At 39.1% G+C, this 22,342-nt stretch overlaps 1 protein-coding gene across 1 annotated transcript in view; it reads right to left on the reverse strand.

Annotated features, from left to right (window-relative positions):
• Nucleotides 1-15,591, reverse strand: part of LOC104845456 (rho GTPase-activating protein 20-like) — a 54,178-nt gene extending 38,587 nt beyond the window's left edge. The window contains exons 1-5 of the mRNA XM_064285398.1: nucleotides 15,452-15,591; nucleotides 8,418-8,585; nucleotides 4,220-4,351; nucleotides 905-946; nucleotides 131-215 (exon numbers count right to left, since the gene is read on the reverse strand). Of these exons, the coding sequence (XP_064141468.1) occupies nucleotides 131-215; nucleotides 905-946; nucleotides 4,220-4,305 (213 nt within the window). The 5' untranslated portion in view covers nucleotides 4,306-4,351; nucleotides 8,418-8,585; nucleotides 15,452-15,591. The remainder of the gene's footprint in view (nucleotides 1-130; nucleotides 216-904; nucleotides 947-4,219; nucleotides 4,352-8,417; nucleotides 8,586-15,451) is intronic.
• Between the last annotated feature and the right edge of the window lie 6,751 nt (nucleotides 15,592-22,342).

Here is a 22,342-nt window from a genome sequence, read left to right on the forward strand (position 1 = left end):
GCCTAGCACTTGTTTGCCTTTTACAAAGACATATGCTTTTCCACATGGTACTGTCTCCATGCCTTCTCTCTCTCTCCTTCTGCCTAAGTCAGAGACAAGGAATTTAATTTAGGGGCTTAAAGACACTTACACAGGCACAGTTCTCGATGTCCTCAGTAAAGATTTTCAGGGGAATGCTCTTCGGGTGGTCTTTCTCTTTGGCTAGATTGATGTACCTAGACGAATTCAATAAAAGCCAAAAGAGTATTAATTTAGCCAATAGCTTATTTGAAAATCAACCTATGTTGCTAATATTTTCAATATACTGTATGCCATTTTAAAAGCAGGTGGGTAGACTCAGCAAGATCAAAGGATGGATTAGAAGAAAACATACAAAACTATTTCAGGAAAATAAGACGTGGCCTAGAAAATAAAGGGGTCTCTGTCATGTGAGATTGGAGCAGCAGATTAGGTCCTAAAAGCTTTCCTGTCTGCACTGGGGGGCCCAGAACCTTCCTAGGTTCAAGGGTAGGCAGCAACAGTTGGTTTGTGAATTTCTCACTACAGTAACCTGTATTCATGGAGATTTAATATATGTTTTGGGAGTAAAGTTAGCCCCAACGTCTAAGTTGGAGAGAAGGGAAACAGGAGACTGGTAACCAGAACTGCCTCCAAAATAAGTGAAACATGCCTGTGAATAAGAGCACATTATTTATAGTAGTCCCAGTGCCTCAAGATAAGTGAAACAGGCATGTAAATAAGAGCACATTATTTATAGTAGTAGCCAAAGTAAATCTAAATAAATTACTTGAGGACAGTACAACAATTTCTGCTAAGGAGGGAGGAATAATTGGGGACACTTCCTTGCAGAGACCTGCATTTTTCAATATCATTTATCACGGATTATATTTTTTATCACAAATACCTTCGAAGGGAAGAGCGCCATTGTTCCTTTTGTTCTGAAGAACTGCATGAATAAAAAAGGAAAAAAAATTAAACTGTATGCGACACTTATACTAACATCGTAATGACTGCTATTCCTGATAAAATATCAGCAGCCAGTTGCTACTGTTGTGGATGCCCATGTAAGTGGTGCGCTTCACACACCTGGACCTTGAGTGACCCTGTGCTTTTACTGGCAACGTTACAGCGATAGGAAGTAGATCTGACAGTGGGACAGAAGGTGGTTTGAAATCTAAACACTGGATTGCAACCATAGACGCAAGTTATCTGGACATTTAACAGCCGTGACCGTCACTTGTCACCATTGGAAAGAAAGTTAATTATACCTCAGGGCGTTCTTACAACTTAATACCCACCTACCTGTTGTCCTTGAGTGGATTCTGATTGATAAAGACAACGTAAAGTGCTATTCAAATATAAAACCAAAAAATCAAACCCCTTGCCATTAAGTCGATTCCGACTCATAACGACCCTACAGAACAGAGTACAACTGCTCCACAGGGTTTCCAAGAAGAGGCTGATGGATTTGAACTGCCGACATTTTGGTTAAAAGCCATAGCACGCTATAGCTCTTAACCACTGCCCCCTAGAGCCTTGCTCAAATATAAAGTACGGAACTATTCAGATGAAACCATACTTAAGATATTTGGCATTCGGATGGAACTACCTTGGCCTAGAAACAAGAATATCTCTTTAAACAAAAAAAAAAAAAAACTCAATATTTAATTTATTTATACAGGTAGCAGGATTGTAAAATGTTAAATTATTTCCTAGAAAACTTACCCTTAATTAGAAGGATCCTCTTATCAATATCAATTCACTGACTGCTAAATTACTAATGATTGATATTTTCCCTGCTAAAGTTACTATAGCATCAAATATTCAGACTTAAAGTGTTTTAAACTTCATTTGTACGTAGATTTCTCATTTATCAGATTTTATTTGTGGTAAAAGACACATAACATTTACCATAAATGGCATTTAGTACCTTCACGATGTTATACAGACATCACCACTATCTAGTTCCAGAATATTTTCCTCGCCTCAAAAGAAAACCCCCAACCAATTAAGCAGTCACTTCCCATTCTCCCCTTTACCTAGGCCCTGGCGATCATGAATCTGATTTCTGTCTCTATTTTGGATATTTCACATAAATGGAATCAAAATATATGGTCCCTTCTGTCTGGCTCTTTTCACTTAGCATCATCTTTTAAAGTTCATCCATGTTGTAGCATGGATCAGTACTTCATTCTTTTTTATGGCCTACTAAAAAAAAAAATATCTGGTGTATGGATATTTCACATTTGTTTATCCATTTATCAGTTGATGGAGATCAGGGTTGTTTCCAAATTTTGGCTATTGTGAACAGTGCTGCTATGCACATTTGTATGCATTTTTTTTTTTAATACGTTTTCAATTCTTCTGAGTGTATACCCAGGAGTGGTTGGGCAATGACTAAGCGTTCTGCTTCTAAATGAAAGGTTGGTGGTTCAAACCCACCCAGCGGCCCCATGGGAAAAAGACATAGGAATCTACTCCCGTAAAGATTACAGCCTAGAAAACTCTATGAGTTGAAATCAACTTGACAGCACCTAGCAACAACATGGTAATTCTTTGTTTAACTTCTCGAAGAGCTACCACATTTTTCCACAGCAGCTGCACCCTTCTACATTCCCACCAGCAATAGCTCTTCCCTCTCCCCAAGTCACCATTTCAGGATCTACTTCATCAAGACAAGGGGTCTTCCACTTGGCCTCCTAACCTGCATACGCACATGTACACAGCCTCTAATTACTCACACCCATTTGTAGAAGAGTAATACCACCAAGCACCAGGGCCAGGCACTGTTTTAAATGCCTTATACATATTCACATAGCTTTAGAACCAATAACACTGTATCAACCTATGGAAATTTTTTCTGTTCCCTCATCAAAGACTTCATGAATTCCCAATTTAAACTGCTTCCCTTCATCTGTAACATGAAGGAGGTGTTGGATAACAGCAACTGATAATCTTTACAGAAATCTATTATGGAAGAGAAGACGTGCAGAGGATAATAGGAACACATGTTTCTTCCTAATAAGCTCTGAAAATTGTTATGTCAACAGCTGCATTTTACAGTTTAATAGATGAACAATTCGGAAACATTTTAGTTGACTTAAAGATGATGTGTGTGACTGTGAAGGAGTGAGGTGAGGAAAAGTCAGAAAGAAGAGTGTTGAGTGCACTTGATGAACACTCACGCTCTGTGTAAAACAAGTGCGGGGCTTGGGGTGCCGTTGTTCACAAGAGTAGATAGATGTAAGTGTTGCCTGGTCACTGTGAACGCCGGACTGTTGGTATTTCCCATTCTAAGCCTAGAAATGTACCTTAGAAAATTAATCTGCACTTTGTGGATCATACCTTTATTTTTCATTGTCACCTTCTTGGACACTCAATCAGGTAATCACAGTGATTTAAGCAACCGAGTAATTGATAATATGATCGATTTTATTTGTATGATTAATGACTATTTCTTTAAGGAATTAATTTGGGAGCATAAAAGCAATTTTTCAAATTTAATTGGACTACTTAATGATACTTTCTTAAGAAAGGTCTATTCCAGTACAGATAGTCCCCAACTGACAACGTATTCAGGTAACGACCAACTTCACTTAACTGTCCATTTTTTTTGTATATGTTATTGTTAGTGATATGCTGTAGGGCGTAATTTGCTGATGTTATCATTTTCAGATGTTCACTTGCAGATGTTCCATTTTATGATTTACTGTTCTATGAGTCAGAATTGACTCAACGGCAGTCGGTTTTTTCTTTTTTTTTTTCAAAACACTGCCAGATTTATAAAGATACTGATAGTAAAAGGCAATGCTCATGAAAACTTAAAAAAAAAAAATGAGGTATTTGACTTATGCCAGAACCGACTTAGGATGCAGTCATCTGAACAGAACCCTGAATACTCACTCCTCAAAGTAGCTCTTAGAGCTTTTTTATAACCACTTGGTCAAAACCAAAGGGAGTAGCTCTGATAGTTCCCATTGTTTACTATCAATTTGCACATATTTGAGTAAAAAACTCTGGGAAAATAGAAGGCATGTAAGTGTCTTGATGGGAGGTAAACGGTGAGTCATGGTTTTAAAACACACTCAGATTAAAATGTTTTCTTTTTAAAAAATAGAGGAAAAAATGTAATTATATTTTTCTCTCCATTCTAGAAAAGCTGACTATGCCCTTCACATAGCTAACCCACACAAATACAGGGCCAAGCTGGGCTTCTTACCTAAAGGTGGCTGTGAAGTTCACGGTGGGCCAGCCCAAAACAAGGGACCTCTTGGCATTGGTGTCATCACAGTCTGTCATCCACATGGTGTTCAGTGGTATTTTGTCTTTAATTTTGAAGGTCTTTCTATACCTAGGAAGATAACCCAACAGAAACTCTGTTAGTTTGTTTCTTAAATGTCAAGGGAGAGCTTTGCTCATGGTAAGAAATCAGTTTTCATGGTGCCAGAGCAAAGCATGCCTTCCTCATCTCTATTATCCTTGGTGCACAGCACAGTCAATGGTCAGATGGGGCTTTCCTAAGTGCTGATGGAAACCTGGCTGAGGAGGGCCCTGAAAATACTTCATTGAAGGAAGCAAGTAACCACAGACTGACTGGTTTATTGTTCTCAGTGCTGACTATTGACTGGGAACCAAAACTTTTAATTTTCTTTTCTTTTCTTACTGTTTTAAGTGAAAGTTTACAAATCAAGTCAGTCTCTCATATAAAAATTTGTATACACCTTGATATGTACTCCTAGTTGCTCTCCCCCTAATGAGATAGTACATTCCTCTCCACCCTGTATTCCCCATGTCCATTCAGCCAGCTTCTGTGAACTTCTAATTTTCAAATTGTTGTTGTTGTTAGTTGCCACGACTCATTTCTAACTCATGGCTACTAAATGTGTGCAGAGCAGGACTGTTCCATAGGGCTTTCAAGGCTGTGATCTTTTGGATGCAGTCAGACAGAACTGTCTCCTGAGGGGCCTCTGGGTGGATTCAAACTGGCAACCTTTTGGCTAGCTGTCAAGGGCTTTACCGTTTATGTCACCAAAATTATTACTTTCTTAGGGAAACATTCATTCATTCATTATTTATGACTTGCTTACTTCAAAAAGTATTTGAGAGGTTGAACAAAGATAAAAAGTACATGATTTATGATTCATAAAAATATTCATAAAATACTTTTTTAAGAGAGGAAGACATAATTGATTTAAAATGTGCTCTCAACTTTAGTTTTTGTAGCCCTTAAAGCATAAGTTGTTTCAAATTTCCTCTCTTGAGGAATTGTTCATATGATTTTTCCTTAGATTCTGGCTAAAATTGAGAAACTATAGCCTAAAGACTGAAGGAAATTAAAAAAAAATAAAATTCAGACCAGAAGCCAAGAGGTCTTATATATATGTGATGAACACACTTCCGTTTAACTCTGGAGAGTCAGAAGATGACTGATTTTGTCAGCAATGAAATTGCTTTCTGACAATTTCTGCTTAATCCCCCTTATAACTCTGACATAAAACCACTATGTCCCCTGACTTAATTTGCAAATTTAACGGTCAGGTGGGCCTGAGATTTAAATAGTTACAGCCCTCTGAAGAATGCCTAGGGGACCTGGGCACATTGCTCTGGGACTCATGACTATTTAGAACTCCTTGTGGGGACACTCAAGCTAAAATAAGATCAAAGACACCTCATGTGGAAACATCCCTATGACTCCACTGAGTCAAGGACAGGTTAGAGCTAAAACTCTTCAATGGGATTTATAAAATGAAAAGAATCGTGCAGGAGGTACACCTGAAGGATAATCTAGATTCACAGCTTAGAGCAACTGAATATAAGTATAATGGAAAAGCACCTTGTAATACAAGGTGGCTTCTTTGTACATTTTATGTCAATAGTTCTTACCCTATTCCTGTATCTTTGAAGATTTTTTAGAAAACATTCAACTATCATATAAAATCATTTTTCTGGATAGCAACTCTGAAGGTATTATAAAGCTAAAATGCATGGCCATTTGGAAGGTGAAGCACATATCTGCTTGCTTTTATAGATTTTGTATTTTTGAGCACAGGCATCTATGTGTAAAGAGGAAACACTAGTGGCGTAGTGGTTAAGAGCTACGGCTACTAACCAAAAGGTTGGCAGTTGGAATCTACAAGGTGCTCTTTGGAAACTCTATGGGGCAGTTCTACTCTTTCCTATAGGGTCGCTATGAGTCAGAATCGACTTGACAGCAATGGGTCTTAAATGTGTAAAGATACCCAAGACACTACGTCGCAACTTCCAAATATATTGACCTGCAAAGAAGCCATTTCTAGAATTCTCTCCTTAGTTCAATAAAGTTTCAAAATTATCTACTCCACAGTGGAAACCAAACCAAGGAGCCATCTAAGAACCCAGAACACAGTTTCAACTCTACTCTAACATTTATTGAGCACTTATCATATGCCAAGCACTAAACATTTTATGAATATTATGCCACTTAATCCTGAAACAACTACATCAGATAGTCTCTATTACCGCGGTTTTAGATGAAGAAACTCACAGAGAGGTTAAGTAACTTGCCAAGACAGCAGTGCTGGGATTTGAACTCAGGCAGTCTAAATCCTGAGATTATGGTTGTAACCATGTGGAATCTGTACAAGCCCTTGGGTGTGGACCTCTCTTAAAGCCAAGGCCTGGACACAGAGTCTTTTCCTTTCTTTTTACTTCTAAAGAGAACACCAATCCACAGTTATATCTGTAGGCAACTTCTCTCATTCATAACGCATTCTAAGACATTTATATCTTTATCATTGCCTCTGTTTTTTGTTTGCTTGTTTTTTGGTAGCTGACTTCGATGGCAGCAGAGGGGTGGCGGGGGGGACTTGTCATTAATTTTTTAGTTTATTAAGCATTCTGTTCTATTTCTTACTAGATACAAAACAGATGGAATTAGTCTTTTACTTAACCCAAAGGAAAGGTTGATTTCAATGGTGAGAGACAAACTACATGCTTATGAATGTTCTATGAAATCCAAAAGAAAGGAAGAACGGTGGCCACAGAACCACAGGGTAAAACCTGTGCTTTCAAATAGTTCTGTTTCAAAAGTGCATTCCAGTAATTACTAACATGGTGCCCTGGGGGAGGCCACTAGACCTCTGAGTATAAAGGTATTCTGAAAAATAAGGAAAACAAGCTCATCTCCCAGGGGGGTTGTAAGGCTGAGACAAGCTTAGGTATATAAAGTCTTTACCATAATACCTGACACATAATAAGCCCTTGATAAATCCTACCTGTTATTATTGTCATTTGCATTAAATATAGCAGCTGACAAAATTAGTACTTAATCTGACATATTTTATCCATGGCAGGCCTTAAATGGGAGCCAAGGTAAAGGCAAAAGAAAAGAGTTTTATTTTCCATAGTGACTAAATACCTTCCTCATGAGATTTTCAATGCTGAATAATTCTTTCACTTTCACGATATGTCATAATGAAAATGGAGATGGAGCAGATAAACAGATGACCAGGTTAGTCAATTCCTTCCACCACCACTCCCCCTCCTCGCCTTCATATATTTCTTGAGCAATCACCATGTTCTAATGCGGGTATAAATTGCGTTGGTGTAAAAGTGTACCCAGTTGGCTCTATCTCCAACATATATTCAAAATTTGTCTGCTTCTCTTTCATTTTCATTTCCGCTCCCAAGATGCAGCCCTCTTTTTCATTCATCAGGACTACTGCCTCCCCTAACTAGTCTCCCTACCCTCCAATCCATTATCTACCAACAGCCAGAGCAATATGCTAAAAATATAAGCCAGATATGGTCACTCTACTAGAATAAATTCCAAACTCCTCACCAAAGGTTACTGAGACCCTGTGTGACCAGATCCTTACCTAATTCTCAAGTGTCATAAAACAGAGGTCACACCCCCATGTGTCAGACTCCAGTCATATGGGCTTTCCTTGAGCCTTCCCTGAAAGGGGAGAAGCCACACCCACTGTAGGGTCTGCCATTCCTTCATGCTAGATGGCTAGCTGCCAAATCTAGGAGTGGTAACTGCTTCCCGAACCATAGGTAGGGATTTAAATGCTGCCACCAGATACCTTCCTGATGACCCCTTTTCTAACATGTCCTATCTTCTACTTCAAGTGCCACCCAACATATCTTCTTCCCAGGAGCACTAATCACAAACTGTGTTTCTCTCCTCTATTTTTATTATCTCTCTGTAAGGTTCAAAGAAGAGGGACGTTCCTGTCATATTCTTCACTGTATTCTCTCCACGGGCACCATACAGAGCAGGATCTTCATGCATATTTGTTGAGTAAATCAAAGATCAAAAGCCAAAAAAAAAAAAAAAAAGTTGTATTTGCTTATAGTAAGGGCTATTAAAATGCAATTTGTTAGTGAGAATGCAATTCTAACGATAATCAGAAGAGTGAGTAGAATACACTTACTTGGAATTAGACACAAGCAACAAATCACTGAAGAGGAAGAGGTGTCGCTTCTGCCTTCTCCAGCCTCTTTTGAATTCCACAGGGCCATGAATCAGCAGGGTACGATTGGGGCCTTCAGATAACGTAGTTGTCTCACTGTGGGTGTCCACCTCAGTGGAACGACTTTTCCTGCAACACACCGCAAACCACAGAATAGCTAGTCAATGGTCAAATGTACGCTAGAGTTTTATTCCAAAGGTTGTGGATGACACAATTGCTAGAAATTACAATCTCAATCCCCAAAATAGGGCTCCCCAATTCAAGTTTAGGAATCATTGGGTTATAGTTTTTAAAGCTACTGGAAAAGATGAGGTCACTTAGGAAGTTGGTATAGATGCAGAGCATATTTAAAGAAAGAGCCCTGAGGTATGGCAACTCAGAGAGGTGGGAAAAAGGAGAAACATCAAAGCAGATCATGAACTCTCAGTGAAGAGGAAAACTAAGAGGTCAAGGGTAGATACTACTACAGGAAGTGTGAGAACAGCCATGTCAAAGGCTGCAGAAGGCCAAGGCAGATGGTTACTCACAATCGGATTTAGTAACCTGAAGGTCACTGGGGACCCTGACAAGAACAATGTTGGTAGAATAATGGGAGGAAAGTTTCTTTGTAGGACTGTGGAAGGCAGAATGCCCCTCTGTCCTAAATCCTAAACTTGGAACCTATGAATATGTCACATAGTAAAAGAGACTTTGCAAATGTAATTAAGGTTATGAACTTCAAAATAGGGAGATTATCCTGAAATATCCTGGTGGGTCCAATCTAATTGCATGAATGCTTAAAAACAGAGAGCTTTTTCCAGCTGGATTTAGAGAGATGGCACAGAAAGAAGTTAGAGAGATTGGAAGTGTGAGTGAGATTCGACCCTCATTGCTGGAATGAACCACATTTGAAACAGGAAAGTAGTCAGCCTCTAAGCGCAAAAGTCAGCCCTGGCTGACAGCCAGCAGGAAAAGAGTCACATCAGTATTATCACCTCAAGGGACTGAACTTGACCAAAAACTTGAATGAGTTTGGAAGCAGAGTTTTCACAAGGGCCTGCAGACACCTTGACCAACCTTGTGAGACCCTAAGCAGAGGATCCAGCCAAGTCCACCTGGACTTTCTGACATAGAAAAACTATGAGGTAATAAATTTCTATTGTTTTAAGCCACTTAGTTTGTGGTCATTTGTTACAGCTACAATAAAAAAATTCATATACATTTTGGCACCTGTAAGTGGGTGCTGCTGTAACAAATATTTAAAAATGTAGAGGTAGCTTTGGAATTGGCAGTACATGGAAGTTGGGAGAATTTTGAGGAGTATGATAGAAAAAGCCTAGATTCCCTTGAACAGACTGTGATAGAAATACGGATGTTAAAAATTCTGCTGGTGAGAGCTCAGAAAGGGTGAGAAGCATTGTAGAGAAAACCTGTGTTGACTTGGAGAACACCTGAATCATTTATAAACAGACTATTGGTAGAAATATGGACTTTAAAGGCACTGCTGGAGAGGTTCTAGAAAGAATTGAGGAACATGTTCTTGAAAACTGGAGGAAGGGAGATTCTTGTTATATACGGGCAGAGAGCTTAACGGAATTATGCTCTGTAGTTATGTGGAAAGTAGAACTTAATACTGATGAGCTTGGATATTTAGGTGAGGAGATTTCCAAGCAAATTGTTGAAGGTCAGGCCTGGTTTCTTCTCTCTACTTATAGTAAAGTGTGAGAAAAGAAAGATAAAGTGAGAAAACTATTCAACAAAAAAGAACCATAACTCGATGATTTGGGAAATTCTCAGCCTATTCCAATGGCAAAAGATGCTAAAATTAAGAGATTGATTTTAAAAGTGTGGCACAGATAAAAAGCTGAGCATGTGATTGTAACATCTTTTGCTAAAACATTAGAAAGATCAAAAGATAAGACTGTTCAGTCATACAAAAGCCTCTTTGAAGAGATTAAGGGTATGAATCACAGATCTCTTCTAAGGGGCCTCTAAGAAGCTTCTGGGCATTGTCCATCAGCCATCTCAGCAGAAGCCAAAACCAGAAAAGGAAGTATCTCAGAAAGATGGGTGGAGTCTAATGAAGTGATTGCCAGTGACATCCGTGGTAGACCCACAAAGTTCTTGAAAACTTTATATTAGCAGAAACAATGTGACTTTAAAGTGAAAGGGACAGGAAGAGAACAGAATTAAAGAAGGCTGTTCGATCCTCAAAATGCCACTGTCAGAAAGCAGGCTGATAAAGCCGCCCAGCTGCCAACATCGCTATATTTAATGAAAAAGAAGAATCACGCAAAAAGCAACGCCAAAAGCTCGGGGTTAGAACCAAGTACCCAGAGGTTGGAGCTGTGAGCCACAGAGAGCTATCCTTAGTGTATCTTTGGAAATACTCTTTTCAACTTAATAATATAATACATATTATATCTTGCATACTCAATATATGTAAATCGTCACTTAAAAATTTCAGATTACCAAGTCTTTATTTAATCTGGCAAATGTCAGTGACAGTAATAAGATAGAACATGTAAACTGGAATAAATGTTGTCAATTTAGAGGATTATAATGAAACTTAAGGGAGCCCTGGTGGTACAGTGGTGAAGTAATACGGCTGCTAACGAAAAGGCTGGCAGTTTGAATCCACGAGCAGCTCTCTGGAAACCCTACGGGGCAGTTCTACTCTGCCCTGCAGGGTTGCAGAATGGGCTCGTTGTCAATCGGGTTGATGAAACTTAAAGGAGCCCTGGTGGTGCAGTGGTTAAACTGATCAACTGCTAACTGAAAGGCTGGTGGTTCGAAACCACCAGCAGCTCTGTGGAAGAAAGATGTTGCAGTCTGTTTCCATAGAGGTTTACGGCCTTGGAAGCCTTACGGGTTCACTAGGAGTTGGAATCAACTCAGTGGCAGTGGGTTTGGTTTGTGATTAAACTTAATATGAAGTTTAAGAAATCAAAAGTAGTTTTAAACTCTAAAGTTGTCCACAAATATTTGCTACTAGTTAATCTTGATTATAAAAAAAGTAACCATTGACATGGTCTTAATGAAAAGTATCTACGGTATTTCTTAAGGAAAAAATATAATCATATTTCCCTAATGTTTTTAAACCAACTTATACCTTTGAAAAGTCTCATTCCATTCCATAAGCTACTATTGAATCTACAGAAGTTCCTCTGCTATACTCTGCGGAGAAGACTGTGATGGACGTGACAGCTTTTATTCAAATAGCACTTAGAACTTAGTTAAAAAAAAAAAAAAGTTTCTAACCCAACATAGATAAAATGATATGGATATTTGTGAAGAAGAAATTTCAGTTTCGTTTTACGTTAACGTGAAAATTTAGATCATTGAGGATTAATTCCCATCTTTACTAAATCAATATTTGATTTCTGGGAAAACTGATAAAGAACATCAAATAAAACTGGAAACACTAAAAAAAGTTTCTAAACATGAGACAGTATCAATAAAATGGTCTTAGATATGATTTGGCTGAGTTATAACCAAATAATATCTAAGAGTATCTGACCTTGATAGGAAAAACATCTAGGTTGAACAAACCATAAAAGCTTTCATAAATAGGGAAGACATTTTCATAGACCTACAGAAAAGTCTCTCCCATGGAGCCAAGAAATTGTCTCTCCTGAGAATGTAAAGCCTGTTCTTCTGTGCTCAGTAGCACTATATCTAATGAATATGAGTAGCTTTTCATGAAACCAGTGCTGAAGTTAAGAATTAGTTCATGTATTTCAGAGGAAACAAGACCCAACGCTTCCTGTGATCCCCAGTCTATTTTGATGATTAAAAACAGTATATTAAAAGACTACCTTGTCCACTTAAGTCTTGAAAGACCACATAGAAGCTTGGGGTGCTTTTGGATTGACGTAAACATCTTTTTTTTCCTCAACTCCTGGGAGTGAAAACCAGTCCAGTCCTCAGCACTGGGCAGAGTGCTTCAAACAAATCCATGAGCCTGAGGATTCCAGTGTTGCCACGATCACTTGTTATTATGATTTCAAAGTTCTGAGGTTCAAACTGTAACTGACTAACTGACATATCTTCTCCCCTCAGTTTCAATTTTTTAAAAAATTAAACCGTCCTCACATGGTGTTGTTAGAAATACATACAGTTTCCATGTACCTTTTACTCAGTTTCTGCCAATGGTAATGAGATGGTTAATTTTATGTGTCAGCTTGGGTTAGCTATGGTGTTCAGTTGTTTGGTCAAATGCCAGTCTGGATGTTGCTGTGAAGATATCTTGTAGATGTGATTAACATCTACGATGAGTAGACTTTAAGTAGAGATCCCATTTAATAACGGGAATGGGCCACATCCAATCAGTTGAAGGCCTTAAGAGCAAAAGCTGAGGTTTCCTGGAGAAAAAGGAATTCTGTCTCAAGGCTGTAACATGGAAATCCTGCCCAAGTTTCCAGCTCACCAGACTGGCCAGATTTCAGAGTCAAGACTACAATATCAACCCCTTCCTGAGTTTCCAGCCTGCTGGCCTGTCCTACAGATGTTAGACTTGCCAGTCCCCACAATCCTGAGAGCCAATTCCTAAAATCAATCTCTCTCTCCCTCGCCTACTGATTTTCTCTGGAGAACCCTGTAATGTCTTCTAGTGCTATACTACAATATCATAACCAGTATATTAGCATTGATATAGTCAAGATGAAGAACATTTCCCTCACCACGAGGATCCCTCATATTGTTCTTTTACATTCACACCAACTTCCTTCCCAACCCACTACCTCTTTAATCCGTAGCAACTACTAAACTGTTCTCCATTTCTATAATTTGGTCATTTCAAGAATATTATATAAATGGAATCATACAGTATGTGACCTTTTTGGAATGTCTTTTTTCACTCATAATTCTCTGGAGATTCATCCAGGTTGTTGCAGTATCAATAATTCATTCCTTTGTATGACTTAGTGGTGCTCAATGGTATGGGTGTGTACCACGCTGTAACCTTTCCTTCGCTGAAGGACATCTGGATTGTTTCTGGTGTTTGGCTGTAACAAATAAAGCTGCTATAAACATTTGTGTACAGGTTTTGGTGTGATAAATGCCCAGGTGTGGAATTGCTAGGCTGTACGGTGGCTGCATGTTTCATTTTTAAAGGAACTGTCAAACTATTTCCCAGGGTGGCAATACCATTTCATACTCACCCCCACCCCCAGCAATATCTGAATAATCCAGCGTCTCCACATCCACACCAGCATTTGGTGTTATCACTATTTTTATTTTAGCCATTCTGAGAGGTGTGGAGCACTATCTCATTGTGGGTTTACTTTACATTTCCGTAATGGTTAATGATGTTGAACATCTTTTCATGTGTTTATTTGTATTTGTACTGTATCTTCTTAAGTTTCATGAAACTGATAGTATTCTGGTTAAAACACTTTAAATATAGTGTTCCCTTTCCAAGAGTTAATCAACCATTTCACAGATGCTGCACAGATAGGCTAAGTATCTTGGAGTCAAATGATGTTAGGAATTCAAATTTAGCTGACTCTGGAGGGCACACAAGTCTCAGGGAAGTGAGGTAACCGAACCTCTTCTCATATGCTGTCTCCTTTCCTTGAGCCCTTGGAGGAGTGGTATTTGATCTTACTAATAAAGTTTGTGGTTTTCTTTGTAGTCTCCTGTAATAGTTATTTGAATACATATCTCTTAAGTACCTCAAGAAAAAGTCCATATCTCATTTATCATTTAATTCTCACAGGCTTTGGCATATTGGAGGAATGAAAAAGCATTTTATTGAAGTAAATGAGTGAACCAGTTTTTTGCCATGGATGGGGAAAAGAAAGGGATGACCGAAAATAGACTCTCTTTCATCTACTTCATTCATTCAAGAAACAGTATCTGAACCTGTACCGGGAAAAGGGCACTTGGTTAGGTCTAGGCAGCAAAGAACAAAAGGGACCCAGGCACCACTCATGAAACCTAGATCTGAATATAGGAGACAGAAATTAAATAATCTCATGAATAGCCTTGTATGTAACACCAGACTCTGAAAAACACTGCAAAGAAAAGGTAAAGAGAGAGATAAGAGATTACAAGTGGGACCCGTCACCTGACTTAGACTGTGCAAAGAGGGCAGACAAGGGGGGCTTATTCGAAGAATTCATTTAAATGATCTTTAAAGGATAATTCGAGATTAACTAGATGAAGACACAGAGATAGATACTGAGGTATAGAGAGGTGAAGAAGTAGAGAGACAGAGAGAGAGAAGGAGGGAGAGAGAACAGTGTGTAGTGGGAGGGAATGTTCCAGCAAAGGGGATACAACATGTGCAGTTTCAGAGCCATGAGTTTGCTGGATTGGGGGTGGGGGGACACGCTAATAGAAGGCACAGGAAAGTGAGATAAACCTGAAAAGCTAAGTAGGGGCCAGGAATGCAGGTCCTTTTAGACCTTGTTAAGGCCTCTTGTCTTAAAACCAAACTAGCATACACGTGGCATGTAGACAGTGGGCTCCAGAGGCTTGTAAAATATTTTAAAGCCATAGTGCTAGTCTAGAACACACTGACTGTATTTAGCACCATGGAAGTTTATTAAGCAACACCTTCTGTCCACTCATCAAGCATCGTCAGGATTTAGTTAAGGTAAAAAATGTAGGTAGAATTAACAAGCACTTCCCCCAATTTGCAGAATATTCACCAGGTGACTCTCACTCTCTGCCTCTCTTTCAGAGAGCTTAGAGGCCAAGAACTTCTTTCCTTCTACAATATAATCCTTGGTAACCAATTCTGGTCTGCACCAAAATGACGTGGGGGAGCTTTTTAGGCATCCGCCCACCCGGGTTCTGATCAATCAGACCTGGAGAATCTGTATTTTACAACAGGCTTTGGGTGACACTGGTGTGCAACCAGGGCTACGAAAGACTGTTCTTTGGGTGTACATTGGAAAGACGTGGTGTTCTGATACCATCTCCTTTGTAGCAAAGGAAACAAGGGAAAGGAAGCCTTTTGTTACATTGAGGGGTCTTTCCTTAGTTTGGTAGTTACATTTAAAAGTTACCTTTACAATAGCTGCTTAATTTCTTCCAAAGTACCATTGGTATTTCTTTATTTCACAAAAACCTGCAAATGGAATAACAGTGATAGAGTCTGCTTTCTTTTAGTTCATTGAACACTGAACTTCCCACCCTAAATATCAAATAGAACAGAGGGTATGAGGTGACGCTATGCCAACCGTACCAACATCTAAGCACAGCGCAAAAGAAAACTTTCCTTTCCTAATACTATTTTTTCCTTCAATTTTTAATGTTTTGATTAAATGTTTACATAAGGAAGCAGGTTGTGAAGTGTCAAGTTCTCAAATCAAACCACCTGGTTTTGAATCCCTCCTCATTAGTTACTACCTATGTGACACTAGGCAAACCAGTTACACTTTCAACGCCTCAGTGTTCTCATCTGCAGATGAGATTCATGGGATTGCTATGAGAATTAAATCAGATAATACTAAAATAAACTTAGCATGGCTTTGACATAGCATTATGGATTGAATTGTATCCCATAAAATATGTGCTCAAATCCTAATCCCTACCCCTGGGGATATGATCCAGCTTGGACATAGGGTTTTTCCTTTGCTGTATTAATAAGGTCGTATTAGGAGTTAGGATGGATCCTAAACCTAATCACTTCTGAGTTATGAAAAGAGCAGAATAAATACACGGACAGGGGAAGAGGAAGGCTAACGACAGAGAGAGATCATCTACAAATCCAGGCACGCTGAGGATTGCTGGCAGCATTTTTTTTTTTACTAGAAGCTGAAATAGACAAGGAAAGACCTCTCCCTAGACCCACACCCTGAATTTGGACTTCTAGCCTTCTGAACTGTGAGAAAATCAATTTGTGCTCTTTAAAGCAACCCACTGTGGTATGTCTCTCGTGGTATCACTAGGTATAAGACACTGTAATCCCTCAATATTTTAGTTATGCTTATATGAAGGAAGACTTTCTATTCAAAAATAGCAAACATTTCCATGAACTAAAAGAGAAGGGAGCGAAAACAGGTAGTAAAATCGGTCGAGGTAGTTCAAGCTTGTCCTCTCATTTCCTCACAGCAGCCTTGTGAGGTAAGCATCGTTACCTCCATTTTTACAGATGAAAAACCTGAGGCTGATAGTTAAGTAGCTGAGAGCCATGTACCTAAATAGTGAATTTGATTATAAATTCACATAGTGTTTCAACAAAACAGCTCTTGGCACCCTTTCCTTCACCAGCTCAACCCACTCTCCTTACACTCCAGGTCACATCCCACTGAGACAGGAAGGAGTAAAAGAGGACAACAGAACTGCCTTCTGCCCTGAAGTTCATGTTTTCTGGGTATTTTTTGTATCTGCTTATTCTGTCTTTTCTAACTCTGGAATACTAACTTTTGACTGCTTTAATTCATGTTATCTGGAATCTCCTGAAAGTTTTGCTAAACTTTGCGATCCCTCTGTTATTTCTTTTTCTTTTCTTAATTTTTTTATTGTGCATTAAGTGAAAGTTTATAATTTAAGTCAGACTCTCATACAAAAACTTACACACACATTGTTATATGACCCCTACTTGCTCTTCCTGAAACGTGACCACACACTCCTTCTCTCCACTCAGTATTTCCTGTGCCCATTCAACCCGCTCCTGTCCTCCTCTGCCTTCTCATCTCACCTCTAGACAGGACCTGCCCAAACAGTCTCATGTGTCTACTTGAGCTAAGAAGCACACTCCTCACCAGTATCATTTTATGTCTTATAGTCCAGCCTAATCTTTGTCTGAAGAGTTGGCGTCAGGAACGATTTTAGTTTTGGGCTAACAAAGAATCCGGAGGCCATGACCTCTGGGGTCCCTCCAGTCTCAGTCAGACCATCAAGTTTGGTCTTTTTACTAGACTTTGAGGTCTGCATCCCACTTTTCTCCTGCACCACCAGGGATTCTCTGTTGTGTTCCCTGTCAGGGCAGTCATTGCTGGTAGCCGGGCACCATCTAATTCTTCTGATCTCAGGCTGACGGAGTCTCTGGTTTATGTGGCTGTTTCTTTACCCCTTCTGTTATTTCTTAACAAGAGTAGTTCTGACTCATTGGCTCTTACTGTGAGCCTCCTATTTTAATTTTTTCTTTTTTTAATCTTGACTATGGTTAACTGCTGCCCAGCTGGATCCAACTTTACCTGGCTACATAGGAATGAAGTCTGCGAAGAGGGACGACAATTAGTACTACCAGAATAAAGTATAACACATTATTAGTTAAAATATAGTGTTGAGGGAATAGGATGACAGTCATTCCCCTATTCCTCATGGTCACAGAGAAGAGTAGACTTCATTCCACTGACCTGGAGAGGACACACCTGGAAGAACTTGGAAGTAGAAGTTCTCTCTAAACTGGCCACAATCTTGCATTGAAGTGCCAAAAGCACAAGACACTAAATACAAGGATATGAGGAAACCGGAATATTTAAATTGTGTAAGAAGGCAATATCGACTTAAATGCCATTCTCTCAGATAGTAGGTAATACATATGAGGAGACCCCCACAAGCACCACCACCAACACCCCTACCAACAACAAATACACACACACACATATATATTAAACGTATGCAGACACAACTTGGACAATTTCTGCTCAGTGAATGTGGCTTTAAAGGCTGCTAACTCCTGATACTGTTGCAGCTGATTTGTCCTGCACAGGAATGAAGGCCAGATGTTCTAAGGTTCCTGCTTCCTACATTAGATACCACAAATCTTTCTGCACATGCTACCTGGCCGACAATGCTGTTGTTGTTTTTTGTTGCTGTCAAAGTGATTCTACCTCATGGCAACCCCCTGAGTGCAGAGCTGAACTACTCCATAGGGTTTTCAGGAGCAGATCACTAGACCTGTCTTCCAAGGCACTTCTGGATGGGTTCAAACCACCTACCTTTGTAGTGTTAAAATAGATTATGCCATTCACTTAATTCTGGGATTGTAATTTTACTGTGGTAACTTCCATAATGGAGTTGTGGTTTTTTTGTGTGATTTATTGACCCCTTAGAGAACTGAACTAATGAGAGATTTGAATTAATTTAACTTTGAAGAAGCTAAAGAAGCTACAGAAATTCCTGTGAAAAGACACCCCAGGATACAGCTGTGGCTACAGGAACCCAGGAATCTGAGAGAGACTGGCTGAGACTGAGCCAATTGTATAAAATTGAGAATGAAGTAATTTGGACTTTTGTTTCTATGGGCTTTCATTTGTAAGAGGATTAAGAAGTTTGATAACGAGAAAAGTCTCAAAGTGTTCCTATTTGGTATAGTTTTATGTTGCTATAGTTTTTGCACTCATTACATAAAGTCTGCTGAGCTATTTTGGACAACATGACTGGACATAATTAGTCATAAGAAATCAGATAGGGAATGCATGTTCAGTTTAGGGTGCTGTATGGTGCTCTGTTCTGACTCGTTGTTAGTCTTTTGTTGGGCAAAAAGTGAAATTCCTACCAGCAATTTCCAAAAGGACTTAAGTGTGGAAGGAAGCAGGGTTCAGGATAGGAACACAGTAGCCCTTTGAGTATACATGTTTCCCTGCGGAGAGGGACAGCCAATCCTGCCTTCCTTCTGACTTGCTTGTTAAGCCCAGTGAGATAGGACATTGTTTTCAAACCTTCCTTCATATACATGCTGCCTTCACATCAGCCTGTCATTCATATGATGGCTGACCTAATGTTTTTCTTTAAATACTGAGTGTATTTTTAAAACAATATTCTGCTCATGATAAGCAATGTGTTAAGTGTGTTAGTTATACACATACAGATAAAAATACATAATTAGGTACTAAAAAAAAAAGCTTATCAACATACCACCTAAAATGAACTCACATAATGAAATAAAAAAAAAAATTTTTTTAATACACACTGCAATATGCTAATAAAAAGCTGGCAAAGGTTCGGAGGGATGCTTGCTACTCCATGCTTTAGGTTTACATTCCAATCATGATGAAGGAAAACAGGATTCTTTCTCACTCTATCCCAAGCAAAAAAGAGAAAATGCCACAGCTCACGTCTCTCCAGGACTTCTAAGCTTCCAAGTACATCTGCCCTGGACAGTTCAGCATGCAGGCTTACACCCAGATAAAGGGTGGAAAGAGGTGAAGACGAATAAGGTAATCTGCCCATTTTACCTGTGACCACATGGGCTGCTCAGTTCACATCAGAAGAAAGAGCAAATCCTATTTCTGCCTTACGTATAAGCCTCATTTTTCTACCCAGGGAATCCCCTCATTTGGGTAGTAACGTAGACATTATATTTCACCCCCTTTGTTTCCTGTGTCTATTTCTCAAACTGGTTAAAACCTATAGAGTACAAGGGTTGGCATTATGTGTTAAGCCCAAATTCAAACACATCATTTGGACACAAACACAAAAAAACAAGAGAAGAAAAAGTTGACTGAGGAAAAGGAATATTTCTGTCTTACAGCAGGACACTAACATTTAATGACAGCTTATAATGGGGGGAAAAAGTGTCTTTTAAAAAGTAAATGCAACTCATATTCAAATATTGTGGGGACACGTTATTACTTCTCCAACTTGGGGTACAATTCATGTGATTGTCTTCTTTAAGCTAAGTCTGGGCACACTGGAGCAGGGGGACCCTTCTGTCTCGTAGTAACTGAAAAGCAATCAGATAACAGTGGAAAGAATATTGGCTTTGGAGTCAGCCTGGGGGTGGATTTTGGATGATTGAAGCAGAAAAATAATTTAACCTTCCTGAATCTCAGTTTTTCCATCTGTAAAATGGGGATAATAACACTTACACGGTTGTCGTGAGGATTGAAAACACATGTAATGAACAAATTTGATGTGTGACTCCCTCCCTGTTCACAAGTTGAATTAAAAGGGTTCTCTCACCCTTAAGAGCATTTTCTCATGGTTTTGCTTTATGGCTCTCCACTGGAATTCACCAGGCATCAGCAGTTATAAATCCTCATTGTGGATCCAGTTCTTTTCCTCTCTCTGTGCTATTCTTCCTCCATGGGTCTGAATTGAGGCTTTAAGGTGGCAGTTTCTTTCATTTGAGGACTCCTCATTTAGGAATGAGACTTCATTATTTCCTTTGCCTCATGGTTAACCCCATATTTCCAAGACCACAGCCAAGACTATGACCCAAGCACCCCAACCCTCCCTCTAACTCCAACTTCCATTCATTTAGAGGCACCGAGCTGAACAGGTGAAAAGCACCTAATTAGTGCCTGGCACACAGTGGATGATCAATGTACATGAATTTCCTTTTTCACCCTTGCAGCTGTGGACTGGACAGACAGTTCTTTACAGTGCTGTACTGGCTATTATGACTGTGAACACAGTGATCCAGTAACTGTATGTTAGACATGAAATAGTTTGGACATTGCAGCCTCAATCCTCAAAACCACTAACATCTGCATTTAGCAAAACTGCCATTTCAGAAGGAAACACACATCCGTGTCTAGCCATCCACTGGCTATGTCCATATCTAGATCGTTTTGAAACACGTTTGAGATCTTTCTCTTGTATGGAAATGGAGTCTGGGTGGTCCAGCTTCTGCCTGAAGACCTATTCTGGCATAGATAACATGCAAAGACAATAAAGATCTTTCTCTGACAGAAGTTCTTTTGTGTAAATATGCTTGCGGAGCACAATGGTACAGATAAATGCAGATGAAAATGGACTTTGAACAAATAAATCAAACTGTATTACATTTCTCTAGCATCAAAATAGGTCAGATGGTAAGAGTACAAAAATAAGTGAAATGGTAACATAAAATGACTTGTGTAATCAGAGGGCCAATTCTGACATTTTTCTCTCTAGGCCTTTTCTAACAGTCTTGTTGCTAGGGCTACAATGTTTTTGCCAGATTGGAAGAGGACTTTCAACTCTAATAGAGATTAAGTCGCTTGCCTAACTAGATTTTTTTTCTTTTTTAAAAATAAGCATCAGTGAATACTTCCGACTTTGAAAGAATGGAAAGATCTCCAAAGATCTGTTCTCAGTAAGTATAACTAATAACATTTGAAATTTAGTAGGCGAGTTTCATTCTATAGTTATTCCCACACAAACTTTTATCATGGTCACACTGAACAAAATAATGCGAAACAGAATTTCATATATTTAATGAAAAATAAATTGTCAAATGAAGCCAAAAATTCATTCCTCAGAGATTTTAAGTAACTGAGGTTACTTAATAAACAAATCTTCTTAGTTAGAAAATTACATTTCATATCTGTTCACAAATTCATACCTGATTTACTCTTTAGAGAGCACAGGTAGGGTGTAGGATTAAGTACTCTGCTTTTAGTTCCTTACATCCGTTTGTCAAAGTCATCCGAGGATGGAATACCTAAAAACCCAGAAACCAAACCCACTGCTGTTGAGTTGATTCTGACTCATAGCGACCCTATAGGACAGAGCAGAAATGTCCGATAGAGTTGCCAAGGAGTGCCTGGCAGATTCGAACTGCTGACCTCTTGGTTAGCAGCCGTAGCACTCAACCACTATACCACTAGGGTTTGGAGAGTGTAAATATGAAATAATCCAATAAAATAAGTTCAAAATTTGTAAAACACCCTAGAGGAACACGAATTTGTTCTAGAAACTCAGCTTCTAAAAGGATATAAAAATTAAGAGCCATTGGGAAAAGTCAGCTTCTAAAAGGATATAAAAATTAAGAGCCATTGGGAAAAGCTGGGGAAACACTCTTTTTGATAGGCTTGTCAGGGAGTCAGAAGAGGATTTTCCTTGGCTGTGGACCAGTTACTTACCCATTGACCCCACAATTCCGCTTCTGACTAAAGCGTGACACATGCGCAAAGACATGTTTTTCAGCATTATTTTGGAAAAGCGAGAAAGTTAAGGTGACTTGAGTGCCATCAAGAGGAGATTCATTAAATAAATTAATGGAATACTACAGAACAGTC

Source organism: Loxodonta africana, chromosome 5, assembly GCF_030014295.1.
Source record: "Loxodonta africana isolate mLoxAfr1 chromosome 5, mLoxAfr1.hap2, whole genome shotgun sequence".
NCBI classification, from domain to species: Eukaryota; Metazoa; Chordata; class Mammalia; order Proboscidea; family Elephantidae; genus Loxodonta; species Loxodonta africana.